This window comes from Miniopterus schreibersii (assembly GCF_964146895.1).
Source record: "Miniopterus schreibersii genome assembly, chromosome: 17".
NCBI classification, from domain to species: Eukaryota; Metazoa; Chordata; class Mammalia; order Chiroptera; family Miniopteridae; genus Miniopterus; species Miniopterus schreibersii.
The window spans coordinates 38,147,153-38,170,528 of NC_138117.1; the positions used below are offsets into that span (position 1 = coordinate 38,147,153).

At 51.2% G+C, this 23,376-nt stretch overlaps 1 protein-coding gene across 1 annotated transcript in view; it reads right to left on the reverse strand.

Moving 5' to 3' along the window:
* The window catches only part of KCNQ3 (potassium voltage-gated channel subfamily Q member 3), a gene marked incomplete at its 5' end in the record, with an annotated part of 33,771 nt that extends 10,609 nt beyond the window's left edge, over window positions 1-23,162 (reverse strand). The window contains 11 exons of the mRNA XM_081116501.1: window positions 1,450-1,552; window positions 2,374-2,576; window positions 10,094-10,120; window positions 12,087-12,181; window positions 13,492-13,587; window positions 15,189-15,299; window positions 16,309-16,464; window positions 19,431-19,603; window positions 20,770-20,896; window positions 22,355-22,445; window positions 23,146-23,162. Of these exons, the coding sequence (XP_080972627.1) occupies window positions 1,450-1,552; window positions 2,374-2,576; window positions 10,094-10,120; window positions 12,087-12,181; window positions 13,492-13,587; window positions 15,189-15,299; window positions 16,309-16,464; window positions 19,431-19,603; window positions 20,770-20,896; window positions 22,355-22,445; window positions 23,146-23,162 (1,199 nt within the window). The remainder of the gene's footprint in view (window positions 1-1,449; window positions 1,553-2,373; window positions 2,577-10,093; window positions 10,121-12,086; window positions 12,182-13,491; window positions 13,588-15,188; window positions 15,300-16,308; window positions 16,465-19,430; window positions 19,604-20,769; window positions 20,897-22,354; window positions 22,446-23,145) is intronic.
* Between the last annotated feature and the right edge of the window lie 214 nt (window positions 23,163-23,376).

Here is a 23,376-nt window from a genome sequence, read left to right on the forward strand (position 1 = left end):
GCCTTTTTATGGTGCATTCGAAACACTATTTGGGCATATTGATTAAACCATCCAATTGACTTGCCATCCTTTCCAACCCTGTGTCATTTTATAACCCTGCCCTTTGCACAACTCCATGTAAGGTAGGTGTTGGCAAACTATAGCTAGAAGGCCAAACCTGGCCCACTGCCTGTCGTTGAAAGTGAAGTTATGTTGGACACAGCCACAGCCATTCATTTATGTACTGTCCATGGCGTTACAGAGTCAGAGTTGAATGCATGCAGCAGTGACCTACGAACCACAAAGCCTAAAATATTTACTATCTGGCTCTTTACAGAAAAAGTTTGCCCACCTTGAACTAAGACATCAATGAAAATGCTGAAAAGGACAGGGCAGAAGCCAGACCACAGAGCATCCCAGCAGAGACCTCTCTCCACGCTGAACAGATTCATCTGTGGGTTTTCTTTGAATAAGTTCATTCAACCTGGAAGAAGCCAGGCAGCTGTGTTTCATCCACCTGTATTTCTGTCGCATTGGACATGCTGGTGTCATGGGAAAGCAGGTCAATGGCTTTGCTGAGGTCCACATATTATACAACTCCTTGTTTTCCTGATCGACTGGACAGGGGTCTTACTGAAAATATCATGATTAGATCTTGGAGAACCAACTCAGTTTCTAGAATTCACTGCCACCATTGCGGACTTCCTATAAGCCCATATCCTGATCAAAGTTTTTTTAAAATATGCATTTTATTTTTTACATTGATTTTAGAGAGAGAAAGAGGAACACCAATTTGTTGTTCCACTTATTTATGCATTCATTGGTTGATTCTTGTATATGTCCTGACTGGGGATAGAACCCACAACCCTGGCATGTCAGGATGACGCTCTAACCAACGGAGCTACCCAGCCAGGGCCTTCTGATCAAAGTCTTCTTTAAGGAGTAGCATATTTTTATTTTCTTATAGAATTCTAAAGCAAAACAGAAATAGCCAGGGTGGAGTATAGTCTCTTCTGATACAGACAAAAAAAATTCTGTAATTGATTATCTTGCTAAAAATTTTAATTTAAAAGAACTCCATAGATGAAGGCAGAAGAAAAGCTATTTTGAGTAAGAGGCTATCTAGGAAGATGTGCCAATACACGTCCTATCCCAAAAGCCTTTAAAATTATTGGTGGCCAAAGTCAGACAGGAGCATGACAGTTGGAAATACTGTCAGGAGCCCGTAAGAGCCTTTATACAAACAGGCGAGCAAGAGTCACCCCTGATGACTTGCTGATGTACAAGTCATTTTCCTCTAGGCAGCGTCCCCTGTAGAGTATGAACATACCCTTTGTATCTGCCTCAGGGGTTACTCGAGGGGCTGACCATCCACCTTCCCAAAGCCAAGAGCACTTTACAGAGCCATGTCCTGTGGAGCTGAGTTGGGGCCTGGGAGGCCCACGGGTGGGGAGGTTGGGGGGGCCTCACCTGACGGCTCGGATGGCAGCCTTCAGGGTGGGGATCATGTCTTCGACGAGGAAGTCATTCCCGTAGTCCCTGTCTTCTGCCATGGGCTCGCCCGTCCCGGCATCTGGGAGGGAGACACAGGTATCAATCGCAGGCCCCAATCCCTGGAGAGGCTGGGGGACCTCTTCAGCCACAGCCTTCCAAGCTCAACCTCCCGGCTCTTTGTTCCCGCTGTACGAAGCCTGCAGTGTTCCCCAGCTGCGACAGCTGTGACATCATTCAGCCTTTCTCAGCACCCCTCCTACTACCCAGAAGCCCGAGTCAGAGGCGCCTGCAGTTCAGGACTGTGTGTTGGGGGAAGAGCCTTGGAGGGAAGCGACGTCAGTTCTGGGGCTCCAGAGTGGCCCCTTGGAGGCAGCCAGGGGCACACATGCCGGCGTGAGTTCAGATTCCTGCTCTTTCAGGTCATTATCCTTGTGACCCTGGGGGAGGTCACTTTCTGAGCCCTTATTCTCTTTTCATAAGAGAAGGGGACACAGAGGTATCGCTCCTACACCCTTGAGGGGTGCTCTATGATACGTCTTCCCACCCTTTGGGGGTGCTGAGGCCCCCAGGGCTGCAGGTCACTCAGCACCTGGGCCCTCTCCACCCTTCAGGCCCATCCCCATGGCAATGCACTCATCATTGTCAGCCTAGTGACAAGTCCCAAAGCTCCCTGATGCGACTGCACAGGTGAATGTGGTGATTCCGGCCCAGAACAACTAAGCAGGCGCCCCCTGCCCTGTGATGCCTCCAGCCCAGGGGCGTAAATAGGATGAAGTGGGAAGGGGTTCAGGAAGGGTAGGGAATGGGCTCCTTTGCAGACTGGAGAGGCCTGGGGGGGGTGCTGGGAGAGGCAGAGCCGAGGTCTCGGGAGGTAGGTGGGGGCCGGGAGGCAGGCCTTACCTTCGGAGCTCTGCCAGAAAGCGTAGGCTTTCATGCGGAAGGCGGTGCGGAAACGCTCTTTATTGTTTAAGCCAACAGGCTTTGGCTCTTTAGAAGGACTTTCTTCTATGGCATCTACATTCAGAGGGGTAAATAGCTTTCCTTTAGTATTGCTACCACGAGGATTAGAAAGGCGAACCCGATCCAAGAGACCCAGCTTTTGGCTACAAAATAAGCAAAAGTGAACAATTTTCCTCCTTGAGTGCAGGCTTTTCGTAACTCCCGACCCTCCGTAGACTCTAGACTCGCTTTGTCCTCAGAGCTTGCAGGGGATGGGCGCCCTCAGGGCTCCAGCTGATGGAGCTGCTGGGACTGGGAGGGGCTGGGTGCAGACTCTTGCTGGACAATTTCCTAGCTTCACCTTGGTCCTGTTCCTTAGCTCCTCGGACTTCAGTCTCCTCCCATGCTCAGCTGGAGCGCAAACATGAAACGCTAGCGCGTAGCCATACACAGCAAAGCTTCATTCCTTCCCCATCCCCATCTCCTCGGCATCAGTAACTTTCTTTGCACCACCCTATGGTGCCCAGATAGCAACTTGCACAGGAAAAGACTGGTCAAATGTTCACTGAGCAGAATTAAATAACATAAATTGCATAAAGCGGGTGCTCTAACCTGGTGGCCACAGACATCACCCATGGATAGATTTTAGGGGTGACCAGTGGGTAAACACTGCTCCTTTAACTTACTAACTGAAATGTAGCATGTCTTTCTATTAGGAATGTAGGTAAAGAGCCCCAGTGATAATCTCATGCCCCAGTCACACCCTGTGACTTCCACAAGAGAAATCACAGGTCACTTTACATCCCATATCCCCAGGGTCTGTGTGCTTGTCACAGCCTCAAAGTTATGGTAGCATTCAACCTGCCACCAGGTCTTATTGTCAGATTTGTCACAGAGAAGCACACATGTGACCACATCTCAAATGTTTAAGTATTTTGATGATTATGTTTCAATATAGTGTCGACTCTTGAACAACATGGTTTAACTGCAGGTTCACTAAGAGTAGATTTTTAAGAATAAATATACAATTGGTCCTCTGTATCCCCCAATTTCACATCCACAGGTTCAACCAACTGAGGATCAAAACAGCATTTCTGATCTGCACTTGGGAATCCATGGATACGGTGGGCCAAGTGTATGCACTGATCTTTGCCATTTTAGATAAGGGATTTGGCCATTCATGGATTTTGGTATCCTGGGGGGCCTTAGAACCAATCCCTGTGGATACCAGGGATAACTGTAGTTACAATTTTGGGGAGTCCAAAAGCATAGGTGGACTTTTGACTGTGGGGGTAAGCGGCCCAACCCACACGTTATTCAAGGGTCCACTGTAATCAGTTTTTTTTTCAACTGCATGCATTTTATTTATGGATTCAAAATTGTTATTCTGAGAAAGGATCCTGGACTTCATCTCACCACCCAAAGTGTCCTTGGCACACAAAAAAAGTTAATAAGCCCAACATAAAGTTGCCCTGGTGCAAAATTCAGCTGCACCTTGACTTGAAGTCCAGCTCTACCCTTCACCACCTGGGTGACCTTGGGCACATCCGTGAGCTTCAGTTACCATATCTTTAAAATCGAGAGAAGCATTCCTGCTTCCCCTGATCACTATGAGATGATGTTGGTCAAGGATTTGGCACAGAGCCTGGCATGTAGTAGGTTTTCTCTAAATATTAATTTCTTCCTTCTATTTCTCAGCCTGCACCCCTCACCCTAGTGGGCATGAGAAATGAAGTCCTTTCAGGGTGGTGCACACCAGAGAGAAGCCATACTGCATGTTTCCACACATCAATATACTCAGCTCAGTGCTTCCTCTCCATCCCTCACACAGGGCCTGACACACAGTAGGTGCCCATGCACTGTGGAACAAATGCGTGAGTGAATGAACGTGGGTTGTGGAATCAGCTCTGCACTGAACTGAGATAATGTAGTATGACAGCCACATGCTTGGTGCCAGCTGCTGACATCTTTGCAGTGGGCGTGGTGTGGCAAAGTGAGGTGAGGAGGTCACAGGCGTTGGGGCTGCAGAGGAGGCTGGAACATCCCCCCAACCAAGCAGGTGCCCTATGCTCTCTGCACACCAGGTCCTCATGGGTTGAGTGAGTCTAACACCACCTGCTTCCCAGAGGCTGGGGAGCACTACACCTAATACTGTCAGGTTTCTTGCCTTCCGCCTGGCCCTGAGAACACACAAATACATGAGCGAACATATGGCCGAACCTCTGTTATTCCAGACTCCCTCCGGGCTGTTCTCTCTCACTCAGCAGTGTTACATTAATAACCTGCCCAGGGTCCATTCAGAGAAACTCCAGTACTCAGGTAGCTCCATTTTCCCTGACCTGGAGTCACAATTGTCTAACCTGCTTTCTTTGCCGGAACTAGATGACTGATGACTAACAGGACAGAGAATGATATATCAGAAGCCGTGGTCTCAAAACACGGGACAAGGCAGGCAATCGGCTGAACGCGCACGGGAGACTTCCCTACCTGCTGGCACGTAAAAGGGGGACTTTAGCCCAGTCAAGCCTCAGGCCTCCTTCTTCTCGGCCCCTGTTTCTATGTGTCTTGAGGGTCTGTCATTCTATGCACACGAAGCCCCTCGCATGTCTTTATCTCCTCCTGTGTGGCTGGGCACACAAGGGTCCTATGGCTTGTCATGCCCTTTCTTGCCCTCTCGGCTGACCTCATTCCCATCTGCCCTTTAAATCTGCCTGAGCGACCCCCTTGGAAATTACGTATCCACCTCTGCTCCAAAACACACTGTGCCTGTCTCTGTCACAAAGCTTAGCATACTGCGTGGAGATGGCACGAGATGGCTGGACTGTGCAGTCCGAGCGAAGCAGACCCTCCGCCTGGTTCTCTGCAAACCCAGCGCATGGCCTGTTCCGGACACACTGACGGACAGGGTAGCGGCGAAAACCTTGGGCTTCGGGGCAAGAGCAGCCTGGGTGGGAATGTCCTGAGGAGGATGTGTCCTAGGACACCAAGCTCGTTCTCTCTGGTCCCCCGCTTCCTCCCGCACGCAATGGTGACCATCAACCCTGGCTGATTAAGGGTTAAGTGAGAAATGCATGCAGAGCAGGGGGCACTGTCTAGGATGCCAGAGCCTTGAAGAAATGCCAGCTGTCACCATTATCTCGGGAAATAATCCTCCCCCACATCAGCAGTAGAGGGCTGAGGATGTGCACAAAGGATGGATAAAATTTCCTGGGCCACAGAAAGACCTTTTTTTTTCCTTTTTTCTTTTTAATGAGCTGAAATGAGTCCCTGGGATTTATGTATTATTTTCCTGTACTTCTTTTAATATCCTCATTTTTCCAGTACAGTTGGTGTTCAATATTATATTATTTTACAGTACTTCGAGCTAGTCTCAAACACTCCCCATTGTCGCTGAACTTGACCTCGGCAGGAGGTAAGTATATGAGGACTTAATTCCGGAAAAACTAAGCAAGACAAAAGCAATGGCAGGAAATCTGGCCAGAAATGCTGACTATTGGAAAGCTAATGAGAGGACGGGTTCTATCTGCTGAATTTAGGATTTGCTTGTTTGGCATTTAAACGGTTCATTGCAACCTCTAACAGTCTGAACGGCTGGGGCTATGTTCACTTAATGCCCCATTGGTCACAGAGGACGGCTGATAAGAGATGGCTTCCATCAGCATTAGGAATCCGGAGGCGTCAGGCAAGAGTCGGAAAGCTCGGCTCTGAATTACTTACTCACAGCCATTGCACCTAAGAGGCTCACGAATTCTCCCTCCAGCAAAGGGAGTGATCAGCTTACTTCTTAATTGTGTTGCCTGAAATCTGAGACCCCAGAGGATAGTCAAGTGCAAGGCAAAGTGCACCCCTGGAACTCAAACTCCAAACCCATCTCTGCCTTTCTCCGTATGGAATTCCAGAGCACGATTCAGGCCTTGGGCTTGAAGGTGCTGCGGGTCTGGCAAGGAAAGCCCTCCTTGGACTGACATTGGATTCCCTTGGAAAACCCGGGCCTGGATTGGGTAAGTACAAACAATTCTGAAATGTGAACTGGGAAAACTGGAACTCAGTGGACTGGGGACAGACAGGTAAAATCAAGGTTGTTCTGTCCTGGCTGTTGCAGCCTTTGTCCTGGGCTTCTGCCTCAGATCTCAGCCCAGGGAAATCCAGCCACAACTCTGGGAGGTTCCCTGACTCCACACCTCAGGGCCTTTGCATATGCTGTGACTCATACCCAGGAAAACCTTCCATCCTCCTTCATCTAAATGACTGACTCTTTATCCAAACTTGGCCAGACTTAGTGGTAAGCATTATGAAGCTCACTGTCACACACACACACACACACACACACACACCAAGCTAATCTTCTTTACCCAGCACATGTAGCCTGCATTGTGATACTTCTTGGAAACTCCTGGGTCTATTTTTCAATCGGTTCATAATTCAGAGGGACTGGGTGCTATAAATCGGCAATCCCCCACGTTCCAAAAGGAAAATTGAGACTGAGCCCTTAGGACATGTTCGGAACCACTCTCAGGTTAAAAAACAATTGGTCCAAGTCTCATCTCCACATCTCAGTTACTCACAACGTAGCACCCGTAATGCAGGGTCTGGATGGCAGAAAATATGCATAGTGATGGGATTGGGTCCAAGGCTCTTGCTTTGCTCTGGGTAATAATTTTCCCATCAGTAAAATGAGGGGCTTGGCTTAATTGAGCTTTCAATTCCTGCACACCTTTAACAGTCATTGATTCCAGGGCACAGAAGGAGATTTATTGCCAACACCATCCATCACCCCGTGAGATGCATTTCATGTGGCAAAGTGTGAATTACAGCTCTGACCAAATGCTCCTTTACTCTGTGGTATATCCTGGCTCTGAGCCTTTCCCTGCCTCCACAGCCCCCTCTCATGGCAGGGACTAGCTCACGAGCCAAGAAAAGGTGGAAGAAAACAAAACAACGGATTAGGTTAACTGTTCCCAACCACCGTGAGCATCAGCATAGTGGCTGGGCCATGAACTACAAAGAGAGACCAGCTGGATCCAAGTTCTGCTCTTGCTACACTCTTAGCTATATGACCCTGTGCAAGTCACTTGCCTCTTTGAACCTCAATTCTCTCATCTGTGAAATGGGGATTAAAAATAGTTTCTACTCATGGGCTTGCTGTGAGGACTAGATGTGCTTAGAACTATACCTGGCAAGCAGTGAGCATTCTTTGTAAATTATTGTTATGATACCTGAATTCTCTGATGCAAAGAATGATCGTCTACTAAATCTGACAGCTCTGCAATGGGAAGGACATGATCCAAGACAGGAGATAAAGACGCTGCCTGGAACACGCTCTTCCCTCTCTGAAGATGAAGGCAGAGAAAAGTCTTGAAGGCCGCTGTTCAGGCTGAATTGCTCAGAAATACAAAGTGAGCAATTGGGTTCCAGTACACAGTTATTGTCAACTGGTACCTGTTTTGAATATTCAAGAAATGCTAATTTTTATCAAACAAATGCCCCTAAACATCAGCAGAGCTGCACGTCTAATGAACAGTTACAGCTGATGTTTAAAACCATGTCCCTCACACAACACATCAGGCTTTTCTGGTATAATTTGTACAATAAATGAGGCTCGGTGTGGTTTACTGTTGATGTTTGTAATGCAGTATTAATTTTAGGGATTTGAGAATTTATGAGTAGAACTGATGCCCATCATGGGCAACTATGATTTTTGTCTGTTCTATGTTTCATCCCTGTTTTTCAGGAAAAAGGACCGCATTCTATGGGGGAACTGATTCCTCCAACTTCAACCAAGTGACTGCAAAGGGGATGCCAATCAGAGCATCTCAAACTCACACCCACACACTTTGACAGGTGGACACATGGCCAGGAGTTGGGCTGGTAGTAGCCTCTCACTCTCTTAGGCAAGGAGACTGTCCAATGTATGCGTATGGGACACAAAAGGGCCAGTCTAAGTGCTTCCCTGGGAATTTTCGAACTGAAGCTGAGTGAAGACAAAGAAAAAAATGTATGATCCTGGGTCTGCCTGCATCACACGTATGAGGATGGTGAGGGTCAGCTGAAAGAGTGAGACCAAAAAGAGAAGCGAAGACCAGGGAAGAGGGAAATCATAGGAGGTCTCACTCCTTGTTTCCCATCATGCCTAACAGGTGACTGTTGATTGAGCCATGACATTTTCCTCCTAGCCCAAGGTCGTTTAAGTTTGGTTTATGACACTCGTAGAATAAAGAGTGTGTCCATCCATCATCCACCCACCCACTTTTCAGTAAGCCTCAAAATGCATCTCCCTGGGCCTTCAGTATTCCAGTGCAGTGATATTTTGCACGTATGTTCCACTTCTGTTCATGTCTGTATAGAAAAGGCTCTAAAGGTAGACTGAGTAACTTGCAGTATCAACACTTGCATGATTTAAACCCTATGGGTCATGAGAGAGGGAGGGGAAAGAGCACCCACTGGGAGTCTTGAGACCTGGATTGTGTTGCCCCTGGAGCTCAAGGGCTCTATAACTTGGGGTGCGCCTTCCCTCCTGGGGGGCCTCGGTTCCTGTAAAAGCACGTGGAAGAGGGTGTCTGAGGTGTTTCCCCCTCTGCCTCTGTAAGCCATGAGCTGCTGTAGGTTCCCTAGCAGATTCCCCTGACACTGTCATGGTCAACCCTCCAGCCTCCTTGACAACCTCCCCCATGCCCCTGACCGCCCAAACTGGGCCCAGGAAAGAAACACTCGTCCATTTGAAAACAGGCACAGAAAAGGCAGAAAGGCCAGACTGAGTTTCTGCCTGGGAGTTCACCAGCACTGTCCCTGCTGTTCCTTCAAGCTGGGGTTACAGAGGGGAGGGGGCACCATGGACCCCATTCAGAAGGACTTGACCCAGTTTCCCAAAGACCACTGTCCTCAAGTGGTTCCCCTACAGGTTGGTCGAGGGTCTTGCCATCTCCTCTGCCAAATCCTCTCAGCTCTAGAAGGGCTGCAGTTGAGCTTAATGTCTAGGACACTGATTGCAAGGTCCCCAAATAGTTTGTCCACACTAATAGATCAAATATATATTTAAACTGATGTTTGTGAGAGATTGTTTTCCTTCACAGCCTTGAGCAGGGTGCAGTCTCCCTGATTTGCAGCACTTCCCGAGGAGAGGGGGGAGGGACCGAGAAGGGCCCATAACCCCGTAACTCAAGCTATAGTGAGTGTGGTTTACTGGGGAAGCCTCCACAGTTGTGCAGATCATGAATTACAGTCTCGACTCACTTTTTAAACAACCATCTGTGAGCCCAAGAAGCAAATGAAGTGACGTATAATGAAATATCACGGTCTTAATATTCAGACCTGAGTCTGAATTTTGGTCTTGCCACTCAGTTAGCTGGGTGACCCCCAGGGATTAACTCGCTCTCTCTGAGCCCCAGTCGCTTCGATCCAAAAGCGAGAATGTGAGGATACAGTGTGGCTGAGAGGACAGAAAGAGGTAACGCGGGCAGCACTGCGGGTACAGAACCCCGGCCAAGGGCAAACCCAGGAGGGGGCTGCTGCCGTGATCACTACTAAGGTCCCCTTGAGTAAATTAACATGGAGGTGAGACAGGGACTGGCTGTCCCAAAACCACCCGTGACCAGCGTGGCCGCCCCAGGCCCCGCGCCGTACAGAGCTGGGCCCTCTGTCCCAACACAGCTGGGAGGAAAGAAGTTCATGATCAGAAACGTACCTGGCTGCTGCCTCCAGCTGTTCTTTCCTACAAGGTGACGAGGGAGAGAAAAAATAAAGCATCTATTAAAATGAACCCTCTCCCCAAAATTTGCCCCGAAGCTTCCCTTTGATGAAGACAGAGGGAGAGAGTGGGACTTGAGGGCGAGACAGTGAGTCCGGAGGGGACCCGCTGAACGAGGTCAGCTTCCCCAGCTGGACCCCACCCCCCTGCTGCTCGAGCGCTCAGGCCCTTCTCGGCACCCACTCATTCACTCTCACGGAAAGTGGTCGCCGGGCACCCTCTCTGCCCCAGCCTCGCGCTGGGCTCAGCGGGTTTGTCTAGTGAGGGGGACACACCAGGAGACCAGGAATTTCATAACTTAGCAGCTGCACACCCATCACTCTGTCACCACCACCATCATCATCGTCGACGTCATCATAGTAAATATCACTGAGCAATGATTAATACGCAGGGACTATTTTAAGTGCTTTTTATGGATCAACTCATTTGGTCCTCATAACAGCCCTACGAAGTAAGTATCATCATCCCCAGTTTCCTGATGAGAAAACTGAGGCACAGAGAGGTTAGGGAAATTGCTCAAGGTCTCCCAATTGGGAAGCAGCAGAGTTGGGACTCCAACCCAGGCAATGCTAAGCAGGAGGCCACATGTGCTTCACACACGTTTGTGCCTCTGAGCCTTCGCTCGGGCTCCGCCTGGGATTCCCAGTCTCTTTTTCCCGCCTGGGAGAGTGGTGCTCACCCTCTGAGTTCCAGCAGAAACGGCCCCTTTTTGGGGTTTCTTATCCAACTCCTCAGGGTCTACACTGAGCTAACTAACCTCTTCGCACGTGGGACTGCACTCGGGTTACACTGTTAGAATTACCTGGCAGCTCATCAAATGCTTGGGGGCAGAGCCTCTGTAGTTTTTGCCCTAAAACCTGAGCACCCCATACCCTGGCCCGAGGTTAGTGCACAATAAATAGTGAATGGATATCACTGGGATGGGGTGAGGGGAGAAATGGGGAGAGAAGAGGCATCATGGGAGAGAAGTAAAGAGACAGGCTAGAGAGTTAGCAGTTTCTAGTTCACGGATCTGCTCAGCATCCGGTTCCAGTGGGGCCTTGGGCTCTTCACACAGCCTCTGGCCCATTTCCTCTCCTGAAGCTCGTGGACAGAAAAGGCTCGGACATTCTAGAATTCTCTGGGTCTCTGACTCCAGGAGAAGTAGAGAAGGGAAAGGGGAGGGAGTGGGTGACAGAAGATAGGAGCAGGACTGGGGTACAGTGTTAAAGAATTAGGGGCATCCCTTCCCATCCTTTGTCCTCCGAGACAGTGAGTTCACGCCTCTCTACTAGCCCCCTCCCACTTAGGTGTTCATGCACCTCCACCCGAGAGCCTCTGGCCTTTTTGTAGGGTGCCTGTGAGGATTCATTGAAATCTGAACTTGGAGGCCTGGAACGTATGAGACATCTAATAAACATTAACTTCTCCTGCCCTTTCCTGGGTGCTGGCCATGGAAAGAGGGTTTTATTTTTTTCCTTTCTGTTCATCTCCCCCTTCTGAGAACACAAAACAACATCTCTAGGTCCCCAGAGGGTCCCTCCTCCCGCTCTTGCCGCTTGGCAGTTCCCAGCGCCCAGAGTGGCAGGGGGTACAGGCCATGCCGGGTGGTGGGGCACTCAGGATGGCTAGGGTGGCCCCTCACACTGGCTCCCCACTTCCTCAGCCACTGTTCCTGCTCAAACATTGGTGGGACCTTCCCTTATCAGCCACTCCACATGGTCTAGCTGGTGACCCCTGGTGGCACCCCAGATCATCTGGGGGTTTATGAAAAATATTGATGCCTGGGTCCCCTCCCTGGGGAGTTTGGTTAATCACCCTGGAGTGTGGCCTGGGCATTGGGAGTTTTTAAGCTCCCCATGATTCTAATGTTTGCCCACAGGCACCAATATGGATCCACGGGAGGGGTGGTCGGTCACGCCCTGAGCAGGCCAGACGGGTCACCACTTGCCTGAAGAACGGAAAGGAGACGACTGACTCATAGAACCTCCATGTCGCCACAAGGTCGATCCTGTTGGGGTTGGTGGCATAGTACCGCCAGGCAGCCTGGAGGAGAAAAGACCGACCTGGTGTCACCCAAACCTGCACATGGAATCCCACAACCTCAGAACACTGTCCAAGCACTTGGCTCCTCGGGGTATGAATGAGTATTGAGGCTGCATCCAGAGAAGCCGGATCTGGCTTTGCTGCAGCTCATCTGGGAGGAAGAACTTCCTTTAACCCATCATGTTGGAGCTGGAGCTGGTGTTGTGGGATGGGGTGCGGAGGGTGAGCTGCAGTGGAGGGAGAGAGGAGTGCTGGGCACAAAATCCTGAATCTCAAATAGGTAAGAAGACAAATATTGTCTTTTGTGCCACTTCTGGGTGCAAGAAACAGCCGGTCATGGGGTTTTGAGTCTAATATACTAGAAGCACTGGGATCCTGGGGTGGTCTGGGGTTTGGGAAATAATGCGTAGCTCTTGGAGCCTGGGACTGGCCTGGGGACAACAGTGCATCGGGGAGCATTTCGAACCATCCAGTATCAAAGCCACAGAGACACTCACTACAGCTAGACATGAGTCCCGAGGGGGTAGCGGTGCGGACATTCAGTCCCATGCAGCTGTAGCCAGGACTCTCCACTGTCCTATCCTCTGTGCTCCCAAAGGCCCATGAAGCAGGAGGTCCCTCTGAAGTGTACGAGGGAAGACCTCTGCCTTTGTCACCACCTCTCATTACTGTCCCCAACCCCCAGCCCATGGTGGGGGAGTGATGGGGATGGAGGGCTGGCAGGCACCCAACAGCTCTCTGTGCATGACTGTCTAATGCGCAGACTGAGGGTGATTGCTCAATGTTTTGCACACGTAAGGCACCTCCCCCTCTCTTGGTGTATGGCTCTCGAGCCCTGGCAGATGCAAGGGCCACACCTCCTGGTGGCGACTGGCTCAGCTCCTGGACTCTAGGCTGACTTCTCCTTGTGGGTCCCCAGGTCAAGACTGGGGTGGGGAGTAGGAAGACCCAAATCTCCACTGCAACATAATTAGTAAGACAACAGATGGGTTCGTCCCTGTCTGAGTGTTGTGTCTATTTCCTGATTGGCTTAGAACCTGAATGGAAGAGTGACAGGATTGTCACTAAGTGCCCACAGAGACAGGCCATATAGACAACGACAGAAACACCCACAGTCACCCACAAGCAAGCATGGTCCTGGGTCCCATCCCAGGTTATGGGCATGCCAGCTCCTGTACAAGCACACACAGACACACACAGGCATACATGGCATGTACACCTGCACACACATGTACACATGCACACATACATGCACCACACACGCACACATGGATCCCAATCCCATCCAGCTCACCCCTGGGCAGACAGACCTGAATGAGCTCCGCCGCTGGCTTCCTCCTTTTCTCAAAGTGTTTCTGCCGGTGCTGCTCCTGCACCTTGAGCGCCAGCCCGGACCCCAGGATGCCCTGGAGGGAGAGTCGGGCTCTGAGTCAGCCCCGCAGTCTCTCCCGGGAGCCCACCCCCACTCCCACCTGCAGAGGCAACACCGAGCGACGGGGAGAAGGGGGAAACCTCTCTTTTTCTTGCCGGGAGTAGGCTGCTGGGTGAAGTGGAGCCTTGAAGTCAGCACTGACTCTGCCACCTTAGTGGCACTTTGCTCAGCCACTTCTGTCACTCTGCCACTTCCTGACTCTGCCACTATTGCCGTGAGACCCTGGGCAAGCCTTTTACCAGCTGCTGCTCAGTGCCTTCCGCAGGCGGGATGACGGCACTGTGTTCAAGGAAGTGACAATGCACAGGCCCTGCCTAGCGAGGGGCACGGCACAGAGTCCCTGGCCAGTAAATGTGGATGGAATTTAAAACAAGTGCATCTCTGGAATTGCCACTTGAGACTTTCACTGTAGCCGGAACGTCCCAGAACTGTGTTTTGATTTCTGGTGAGACTCACACGTGGATTAAATGGATGAAGCCCATCCCTTTCAACTTGAGAGAACCATGTCACACTCCCACGGTCCCTCGCATTACAGATGAGGAAACTGAGGGCCAGAACGGCCAGATGCCCAAGGTCAGGCAGCCCAAGGTCGGGCTGCAATGAGGAAGAGCATCCCCAGCCTCAAGATGGGAGACAAAAGGGAGGGAGTGGACTGTTACATCAGAAGGCTCTTCTCAGCCTTCATGGTTAAGAGCCAGGTACAGAACCGAGGCCTGGGATCCCTGGGTCCACAACCCAATAGTCTCGTGACTAACCCAGTGAAACCTTGCTCAGCTCCCTCACCTGGAAAATGGAGATAAACGCAGCCCCAAACTCCTAATGTTGTCACGAAGACGAAATGAAATGATGTAGGGAAAGCACTGGGCATGAGTCCAGCGCACAGTAAATTCAACAGATCCGTCTATTCTTATGATAATATTATACTAAAGGGCACTGGGCTGGGGGAAGTTATTCTATGAGGAGTCAAGACTCACTCGAAGGAAATGCATTTTTTTAACATAAGCAAGTAGATGATGGATGGGGCACATATACAAAAGACCCCCTATGTGCAAAAATTACATGTAATAATTACGTATGTTGTCAGATGGGTACTAGACTTAGCGGGGTGATCACTTTGTAAGTTGCACAAATGTCTAATCACTATGTTGTCCACCTGAAACTAATATAATATTGTATATTTACAATAATTGGAAAATTAAAAAAAAAGAAATACATGAGCCCCCAAGGAGCTCACGGTTTCCCAGGGAGGCAGATATGGAGCTGGGCAATCCCAGCACAGGCTCAGAGACACCTTTCCAGGGTCATGGGCAGAGGAGGGAGTGACTGGCCTGTCTAAAGAAGGCAGCGCTGAAGCTGGGTTTTGGAGGAGGAATCTGTGGGGGACTCAGTCCCGGCAAAGGAACCAGCAGGGCGCTTGGCAGAGGGCAGGGCACCATGCCATAGGGGTGGCTACTGAGTTGATGGAGCTGGAATTCATGGCATGAAAAGATGGAAGGTGAGGCTGGAGGGCGGAGCTGGGGCCAGGAGGGGAAGGGTCCTGTGTGTCGCACAAGGATGCACATTGGAGGTACTCACCGCCGGCAGGGCAAAAAAGGAGACTCCGATTAAGGAGAAGGTAGCCGCAATCAGACGGCCTTCCCATGTCTTGGGCGTCTTGTCTCCGTAGCCAATGGTGGCCAGTGTGATCTGAAGAGAGAAGGGCTCAGACGTGGGGCTTCCCAGGGAGAGGGAAACCAGGGATGTGTCCAGGAGCTCCACCCATCAGCTCAGCTTCTGCACTGACCCGGGGACAGGGGTGGGGGTGCGCTGTGACCATTTAGAACAAGATCCCCATGGGAGAAAAGCTATAGAGGAGTATATGGGAGCCTGTCCCTGAGTTACGGATTTCCCACCATAATCAACCACTCAGCAAATATTTCAGTAATTGCAAAGGTGTTTGTGCATGTACAAATGTGTGTGTGTTTGTGTGTGATTTTGTGTATAGTTAAGTTATATGTGTGCTTATGGGTGTGTTTACATGTATTGTGTGCTATGTGTGCATGTCTACTGTGTGCTGTGCATTCCTGTGAGTGATCACATGTCCAGGTCATCAGTGTGCATGTACTTGGGAACCCAGGAGGCAGGATGGCGGAGCAGTTAAGAGTGTGGCCTCTGCAGCCTAAATCCTGAGTTCAAATCCCAGGTCAGCTCAGGGTCTTCCTTGACTCAGTTACTTGTCTGCTCCATGCCTCAGTTTCGCCATTTTAAAAAAGGGTCTAATAATAATTGTTTGAGTTTAAAATATGTTAATAAAGGTAAAGTTCCTAGAGCAATGCTTTGGAGCAAAGTAAGCCTTCAGCAGGTGCTACCTTGTACCACGTGTCCCTGTGGGCGTCGCTAGGTGTGTCTGAAGGTCTGTGTCACATCTGTGCATCTGTCATTGTGTTTGTTGCACATGAGTGGCTTTGCTGATAACAGCCTACAACAAATGAGGTAATGGCGCTAGTGACCATGGGACCAGACTGCTTGAAGCCCTGGCTTCTTGTAAACACTATGGAAAGTCTGTTTGTTCAAAATGCATGGCCTGCGAAGGCATCTCCCCAGAAGGATCGAAATGGAGGAGGTCTAGCTTTCACCCGAGACTCAGAATGCAGCTGCCCAGGCCCCCCCCACCTCTCTCTGTGGATAACGGTCAGTCCCCATGGTGGTGACTCACCAGGCCCCACCACAGGGCGTCAGCATAGGTCTCGAACTCCTCCTTCATCTCTCCTCCCTGCGCATCCACCTCGGGCACGTCTTTCTCGACCAGGTAGACGAGAAATGAAGACAGGATGAGTGTCAGGAACCCGATGTACCAGGCGGTGATGAGCTCCTGCAAGGTGAGCAGAAAACAAGGGGAGTGGTCACTGGAGGCCGTGGGGTGCATGCTGGAGGCAGACACCCTGGAGCTGGACGGGGTCAGCTTTACCAGCTCTGTGACCGTAGGCAAGTTACTCACCTTCTCTGGTCCTCACCTCCCATCTCTGTAAAAGGGGGTCAGTGATATAGTCATTATTTCCACCATTGAAACAATGATGAAAGGCTGTAGGTGGAAAGGAAAGTTTCCGCCTTGGGGGGACCTTGATATAACAGCCCAAGAGGCCTCACCGGGGCAGGGAGGGCGAGAAGGCCTGGCTGCTGCCTCTGAGACAAGACTCAGGACTCAGGAGACCTGGTTCCATGCAGGACTGGGAAGAAAAAAGTTCAGTGCCACTGAGACACCAACAGTAGGGGGCACTAGCGTGGCACAGTGGACAGAGCTCTGCCTGCCACTGCGTGACTATGTGACCCTGGGCAAATGACCCCTCCTCCCAGTCTTAGTTCCTTGTTTGTAAAATGAAGGACTGGATCATAGAGTTCCAGAAAGTGCCACGTGAATTACTGGTGGATGCACAGTTTTCATGTCAGTCGCCTACTGATTGAAGGCATATGAAAAATAAGTATAAATAACACTTAAAACCTATTATGTCATGCATGTTATCACATGACAGACAAGGACACATGAGTAAGTAAACAAGAGGAAGTTGACTGCAAAAAATATGTTAGGGAACAGTGAGGATGGCGCAGAGACGTGGCAAAGATGGGCGTCACTGGAGCTTCAATAGCCTGACGGCGAAAACCCCGAAGGCTCTCTCTCTCTCATTCTGCTCCAACTTCAAGGTTTAGCACGGTAGCTTGGCGGGAAGACAGTCAAGGCTATTGGCGCACACGATCTGAAAATTAGGCCTGTCATCCCTGCTGAGTCGTCAGAGAGCAAAGTTGTTCATATCAACCTACGTCATCTACCTGACCGTCCGCGGCCAGCCAGCTGGCCTGCTGGGTCACCGGGACGTCGCCAGCAGGTTGCTTCCTGCCTCCCTCCACGCCTTTGCCGACATTGGTTTCACTGCCTGAGCTGCCCTTCTCCGGGGGACCAACCAGAGCAGCAGCATTGCACCATTTTCAGATGCGTGTCACCTCCATTATGAAATTTTCCTGGATGTTTTCTCTGCAACTGGGGACAGGGTTTATCTCTGGCTCCTTTATGCCTTTGCTGCTTCCTAAGCAGACTCTAAATGGATGTCTAACCCCCATTACGCACAGTGCAGTGTGCGAGCTCCCTCCACGGCAGAGAGGTGGTGAGTTCGGATGGCGCGCACAATCCAGCCAGCCAGCCTCCTCTGCCAGGGTCTGCCCCGCAGAGGGCTTGGGAGGGAAAGCAGGAATTGGACCCCTCCCCATTCCCCTGTCTGAGCACCAGCCTCCAGCCTCATAGAATGCTTTCTCGTGTTCTACGTGTTTTCACACCCTCTGGCCCCCAAATGTGAGTCAGAAGTTTCTTCTGGTGCTTAGCCAAAGAAACATCCTATGCACAGAAAAACTGGCTGTGAGTTATGAAGAAGCAGCGTCGTGGTCATTGATGAGAAGCGAAAATGTGTCCCCATTCTGTGCTTTGCAGTCAATTACAGGCTATTTGGGGTAGTTCTGCCTTTACGCAATTTTCCCCAGCAGCTCTGTGGCAGAGCCTGTGGTTGTCCCCTGATGCCCTAGGCTCCAGCACATGCCCAAGCCCCCTGCAGTCAGACTGGGGCTGAGGGATAGGGTGTCGCCAATGCAGGGAGTGGTGGGTGAAAGTCCATTCTGCGGACACTCCATGCCGCTCTTCCCCTGCCTCAGTGACTCAAGGCTCATTTCCGAGACCGATGGGACAGGGACCACCCAGCCCACATCAGACTCTGTGTGTGCAAGAAGATGCCAACATTTTTGTGCCAGGTTGTGGAGACTCCAGGGCTTCTTTGTTCTAAGAGCAGAGCCTGGCCTCTCCTGTCCTTAAAAGACTAACTCTGTGTGACATAGGCCTTGAGCACTAGTCATCTCCGAGTTACCCCGAACACCACCACCCTGGGGTCCCTGGCTCTGATTTCTCCTGCACTGGCCTCCGAAGGCTTTTTCTGCCTGAGCTGAGGCACAGGGTCCTCCTCCACTCTCCTGGGCCCGGCGAAGGCAGGGATGTTAAAACAAAGTGGTACCTAAGGTTTGGGCAAATGGGGAACCCCAGCCCCAGGTTAAGGACTCTGCCTGCCTCAGTTTCCACACCTGCTCAAGTACATGGGACTTTGGAAGGGGATCAGACTAAGTTCCACCACCCTAGCCTCTGGTCTCCCTGGGAGAGGTGAGCTCCACCGTGACCAGCAGCAAACCACTGAACGTGGGCTCCGAGCCAGACCTTGGTCAAGTGCCTCTGTTCTCCTGTACCTGCTTCCTTGTCACTGTGATGAGGAACCAATAGCGTCCAGCTCCTGGGCTGAGCTAGTCTGAGTTCTAGGCACCGATCAACAGAGACTAAACCATCTTTACGTGCTGGGCACGTTCCAACCGCTTGTCACCTGAGGTGAGCCGTCTTTCTCATTTCCCAAATGCAGGATCTGAGACCCAGAGAGGTCCCAAAAGTCTTCAAAGTCGCACCCGTAGAGTGTGGATCCAAACCAGCCCGCATGATTCTGGAGCCTTCTCCTGCCACCACGATACCTTGCCCATTCATCCTCTCAACAACCCAGAGGTGGAGGTGTTATGACCCCTGTTTGAGAAATGAGGAAATTTCGGGTCCAACACGGTCAAGGGGGTCTGTGTCTGGGGGAGCTGCTCTGCTCCGCGCAGCACACCTGCTTCTGCCCCTCCCGCGCCTCCAGCTCCTCCTCCTCATCATCACCAGTGGTGGCAGGAAGACGCCGCTCTGGGGACACCGTACTGAGGGTTGCTATGGGAGGGCAAGGGGAGTGAGAAGTGCACGTGGTCTTGTGGCTTCTCCGTGGCACCTACTTTGCTGTGGGCGCAGATGGCCGAGCCCAGGAGCTTCCAGGTGCCGCCCCTCCGGTCCATCCGTAGCATGCGCAGGATCTGCAGGAAGCGCAGGCTCCGCAGGGACGTGGCCAGGACATTGCCCTGGTTGCCCACGGCGACCACGGGCACAGAGGCAATCAGCACGAAGATGTCTGGGAAAGAGGACAGACAAAGGGACAGTGACCAGAGCTGTCTGGCTACAATGGAGCCGTCACAGGCCCCGTCTGCCAGCACACGAGCACGTGCCAAGCACTGCTGTGTTAAACCGTGAATCAACCACACGTGGTAAGTAGGGTTAGTCTCCCGTGACAGAGGAGGAAACGTGAGATATAAGGTGTAGGTGAAGTCGCTAAGGGCATTTCCCCGATAGGAAGTGCTGGAATAGAGAGAAGGAACATAATGGCTGAACTCAGATATCTGGAGAGTCAGAGGAGTTAAGATGAAGTAAACACCTTGATAGGTAGTGAGCGCCCCGCGACTGGAGCTATGCAAGCAGTCTGCGCGACCAGTTGGAGGCTGCGGCGAAGTGGACTGGAACATCAGACGGGAGGGCATAGGCCTTTGCGGGGCCCCGCAGCCCCAGTGTTCTATAATCCTGCAGCTTGAACCATCTCTGGGACTCGATGCTCTAAGTCCCCTACCCATCACTGCGGGCAGATTTTGTCTGCTTGCTCTGTGGTTTGGTAGGATCTTCAGATGGGAACATATGGGTCCATGCTGCAATAGGGTGAGCTAGAGCTCCTATCTTCTCTGCTATCAGAATGCCCACACTTGAATGAAGGGGCCCAGTGACACCTCCTCAAAGCAGCTCTTGGGTCAAGGCATAGCAACATGGTGGCGGGGAGGGCATAGGTGCTAGGTTCATCCAGACCAGGGTGTTAGGATGGAATATGCTATTTTCTACCTGTGTGACTGGAACATAACTCCATGAGCCTCAGTTTCCACCTCTGGGGAATGGGCACAATGTGGTCCTACAGAGGCAATTCTCAACCTGCAATGGTGTCTTGCCTCCCACTCCCACCACAGCCAGTCCAGAAATGCACGGGCAATTTGGGCTGTCATGATGACTGGGGTGCTACTAGTCTAGGGACTGGGTGCTCAGCAGCCTGCAATGGGCTGGCTCCTTCCCAGCCCAAATGCCAAGAGTGCCCCCATGCCCATGAGGAATCACCGCTCTGTGGAGTCCTCATGAGGAGGCACAGAGAGGGAATTCAGCAGCCAGAAGATGGGAGCTCGTGGAGGTGGGGTGACGGCTGGGCCGGCCTCCGCAGAGCCCCAGGAGTCCCCAGGGGAAGGGCGTGGGAAGGGATGCGCTTACCCAACATGCACAGCGGCTTCCTGGCGAACTTCAGCCGTCCCCGCCAGCCTTTGTATCGACAGCAGCAGCCAGCGGCCCAGATCCTCAAAGCAAACTCGGCTCCGAAGATGAAAATCGCGAATGTTTCCTGGGTTGAAGAAACACAGAGAGACACGGATTAGCCTGGACCCAGGCGTCAGAAACCAGCAGTTGCTGTTGTGACTGCCCTGCGGACGGAGGGGAGGGAACAGGCGTCCTCCACTCCGGGGACAGCTCCCGTCTTCCTTGGGATGTGCTCACGGTCCAACATTCAGGCTTGCAAAGTGATCGCTTGTTCTTTTTTCTATATTTCTGTTCCAACAGGTCATTTTTAAAACCCCTCTAATGTATTAAAAGCCCCTAAGAAGAGCAGTTGGGTTGAGAAGTTTCAATGAAGCTCTCTACCGAGCCCACCTGGGTATTGCCAACTGTGGCCACTGTTCCTAAGTGTGGCTCCTGGGCCAGGCACCATCCGGGCAGTGTTTCATAATATTATCCTCATTTTACGTTTTGAGAAACCAAGGCCAGGAATGGTTAGACAAATTTCTCAAGCCTACAAAGTGGCAAAGAAAGAACTCCAGGCTGGGGATCTGGCTGGAGTCCACATCGTAAGCACCATGCTGCCTCCTGGGTCACTGGGTCGGTCTGTCCCACCGCCCTCTGCTGATAATCAGACGGGACACCTTGCCTCCCTCTCTCTTTGATGGTCCCTGGGGAGTGGCTGCTCCACGGTGACCCCAGAAACCTAGTTCCTAGAACTGATGGTTGCTGGGGACTCACCAGCTCAGATCTTGGCTCAGGGTGTGCGGGTCATAAACACCTGATCTCAGAAGGAATCTGCTGGTTTTGGAACCAAGGATGGCACGTCAGTGGGAGACAAAGCTTCTGCTATTTTGTGAAGCAAATTGGGGGCCTGGCACCCCCTCCCTGAAGAGGTAGGCAGAGTCCTCATTCAGCAAGGGTGTGGTCACTCAAAGGGCCAGGGACCAGTGCTGCCTGGGCTGCAGGAAGAACTAGCCCTTCCTGAGGCCTTTCTGCCTGGTGCAGAGGAGGTTGTTAGCCCCTCTCTCTCTCCGCCACAGACTGATGGAGAACAGAAGGTAAAAATAGGCAGAAGCCCTGGGGAGAAGGACTGAAAGTTTATGTAGAAATGGGGTTTTGTACTTGGCCTTGAATGGAGTAAGAGATCCCCAGCGTTTACAAAGGAAAAGCAGAAGCGGGGTTCAGAATGGAACATCCCTCTGTGTTAACCTTCAGAGGACTGGGAAGCTGTATTTTAGAATTCAAAGGATGTGTATTGGTTTTTGCCCTGACTTTGTTTACGCCCCCTTATCTCTGATCTGGAATAACAGTTGGCATTCCCCACTCCACTGGTGCCCCTGGTTGACCTGACCATTTGATCCAGGCATTGCTTTCTCATGGGCCTGGACTTGGCCAAAGACTCCAGGAAGCCAAAACCAATTGGGCAGAACTGCACCCAAGGGCAGCCTCCTTGCCTTCCCGGTGCAAGTCCAACCAGAAGCAACTACCCCAGAAACTCAGCACCGTGGCAGGTCCGCGATCTCACCAGTAACAGAAGCCAGTCTCCCGAAACGGTCTCGTACTCCTTGAACGTGGTCAGGACAGCCAGGATCAAGCATCCCAGGACGATCAGGAACCTGGACGGGAGAGAAGGAGGAGCCTAAGGAAGTGTCGAGCCCTGGCTTGCTCCAAGGCTAGACAGGGAGAGGTGACAGGCAGCGAGCGGGATGAAGCCACAACCTCCACTGGGCATGGACATGTGTCGTGCTATCCCATTTAACCTCATAACAAACAGTAAGGCAGGTAAGGTTACTATTCCGTTAAAGAAAGCAAGGCTGGGAGGGGATAGGCACCAGCTAGTTAGCAGGATCAGTTAGTTAGTTGGAATTCGAACTAGATCACCTGTTCCCAGCCCCAGTGGCTGCAGACTCCCTGAACACCAAAGGCTATCACACACTTGAGTAAACCATTAGGAAAGTGAATAAATTAATAACCTGTCCTGCACATAGAGGAATACGATTTTCAAATATATGAAAAAGTTCTTAGTGTAAAGAAAACGAACTCATCCCCAAAATTGATTAATTCAGTGAAGGCTTCTATCACCATGTCTTAGTATGGTGTGTTTTTTTTTTTTGGTTTTTGTTTTTACAAGTCAACAGGTACTCAAGGAAATAACCTCTTTCCATTGGGGATCTTCAGAATTGTTTGTAAAATTGCAAACTGTTCTTCCTGCTAGAAGGAACAGGAGCCACCACACTGAGTGATGCAGAACACTGGTCCTTGGAAAGCCGTGAGGGGGTCATCTGGTTCATGCCCAGACAGGAGCCAACTGCAAACCGATCCTTTAAGACCATGATCTCTGTAAACTCGGGGGGAGAGGGGGGGTGTATATGTGTGCGTGCTTCATTGTTTCAACAAAGTAAAATGGTTCTCCTTCCCCCCACCAAGAGGCAGGTTCTCCTTTGGTCCAATGGTCAGCATCATGTTCTCTGGGTGTCCAAGAGGGAATTCACAAGCTCGGGTCCACGGGTGAGGCTTGGTACCACATATTCAAGCTCTCCTGCTTTA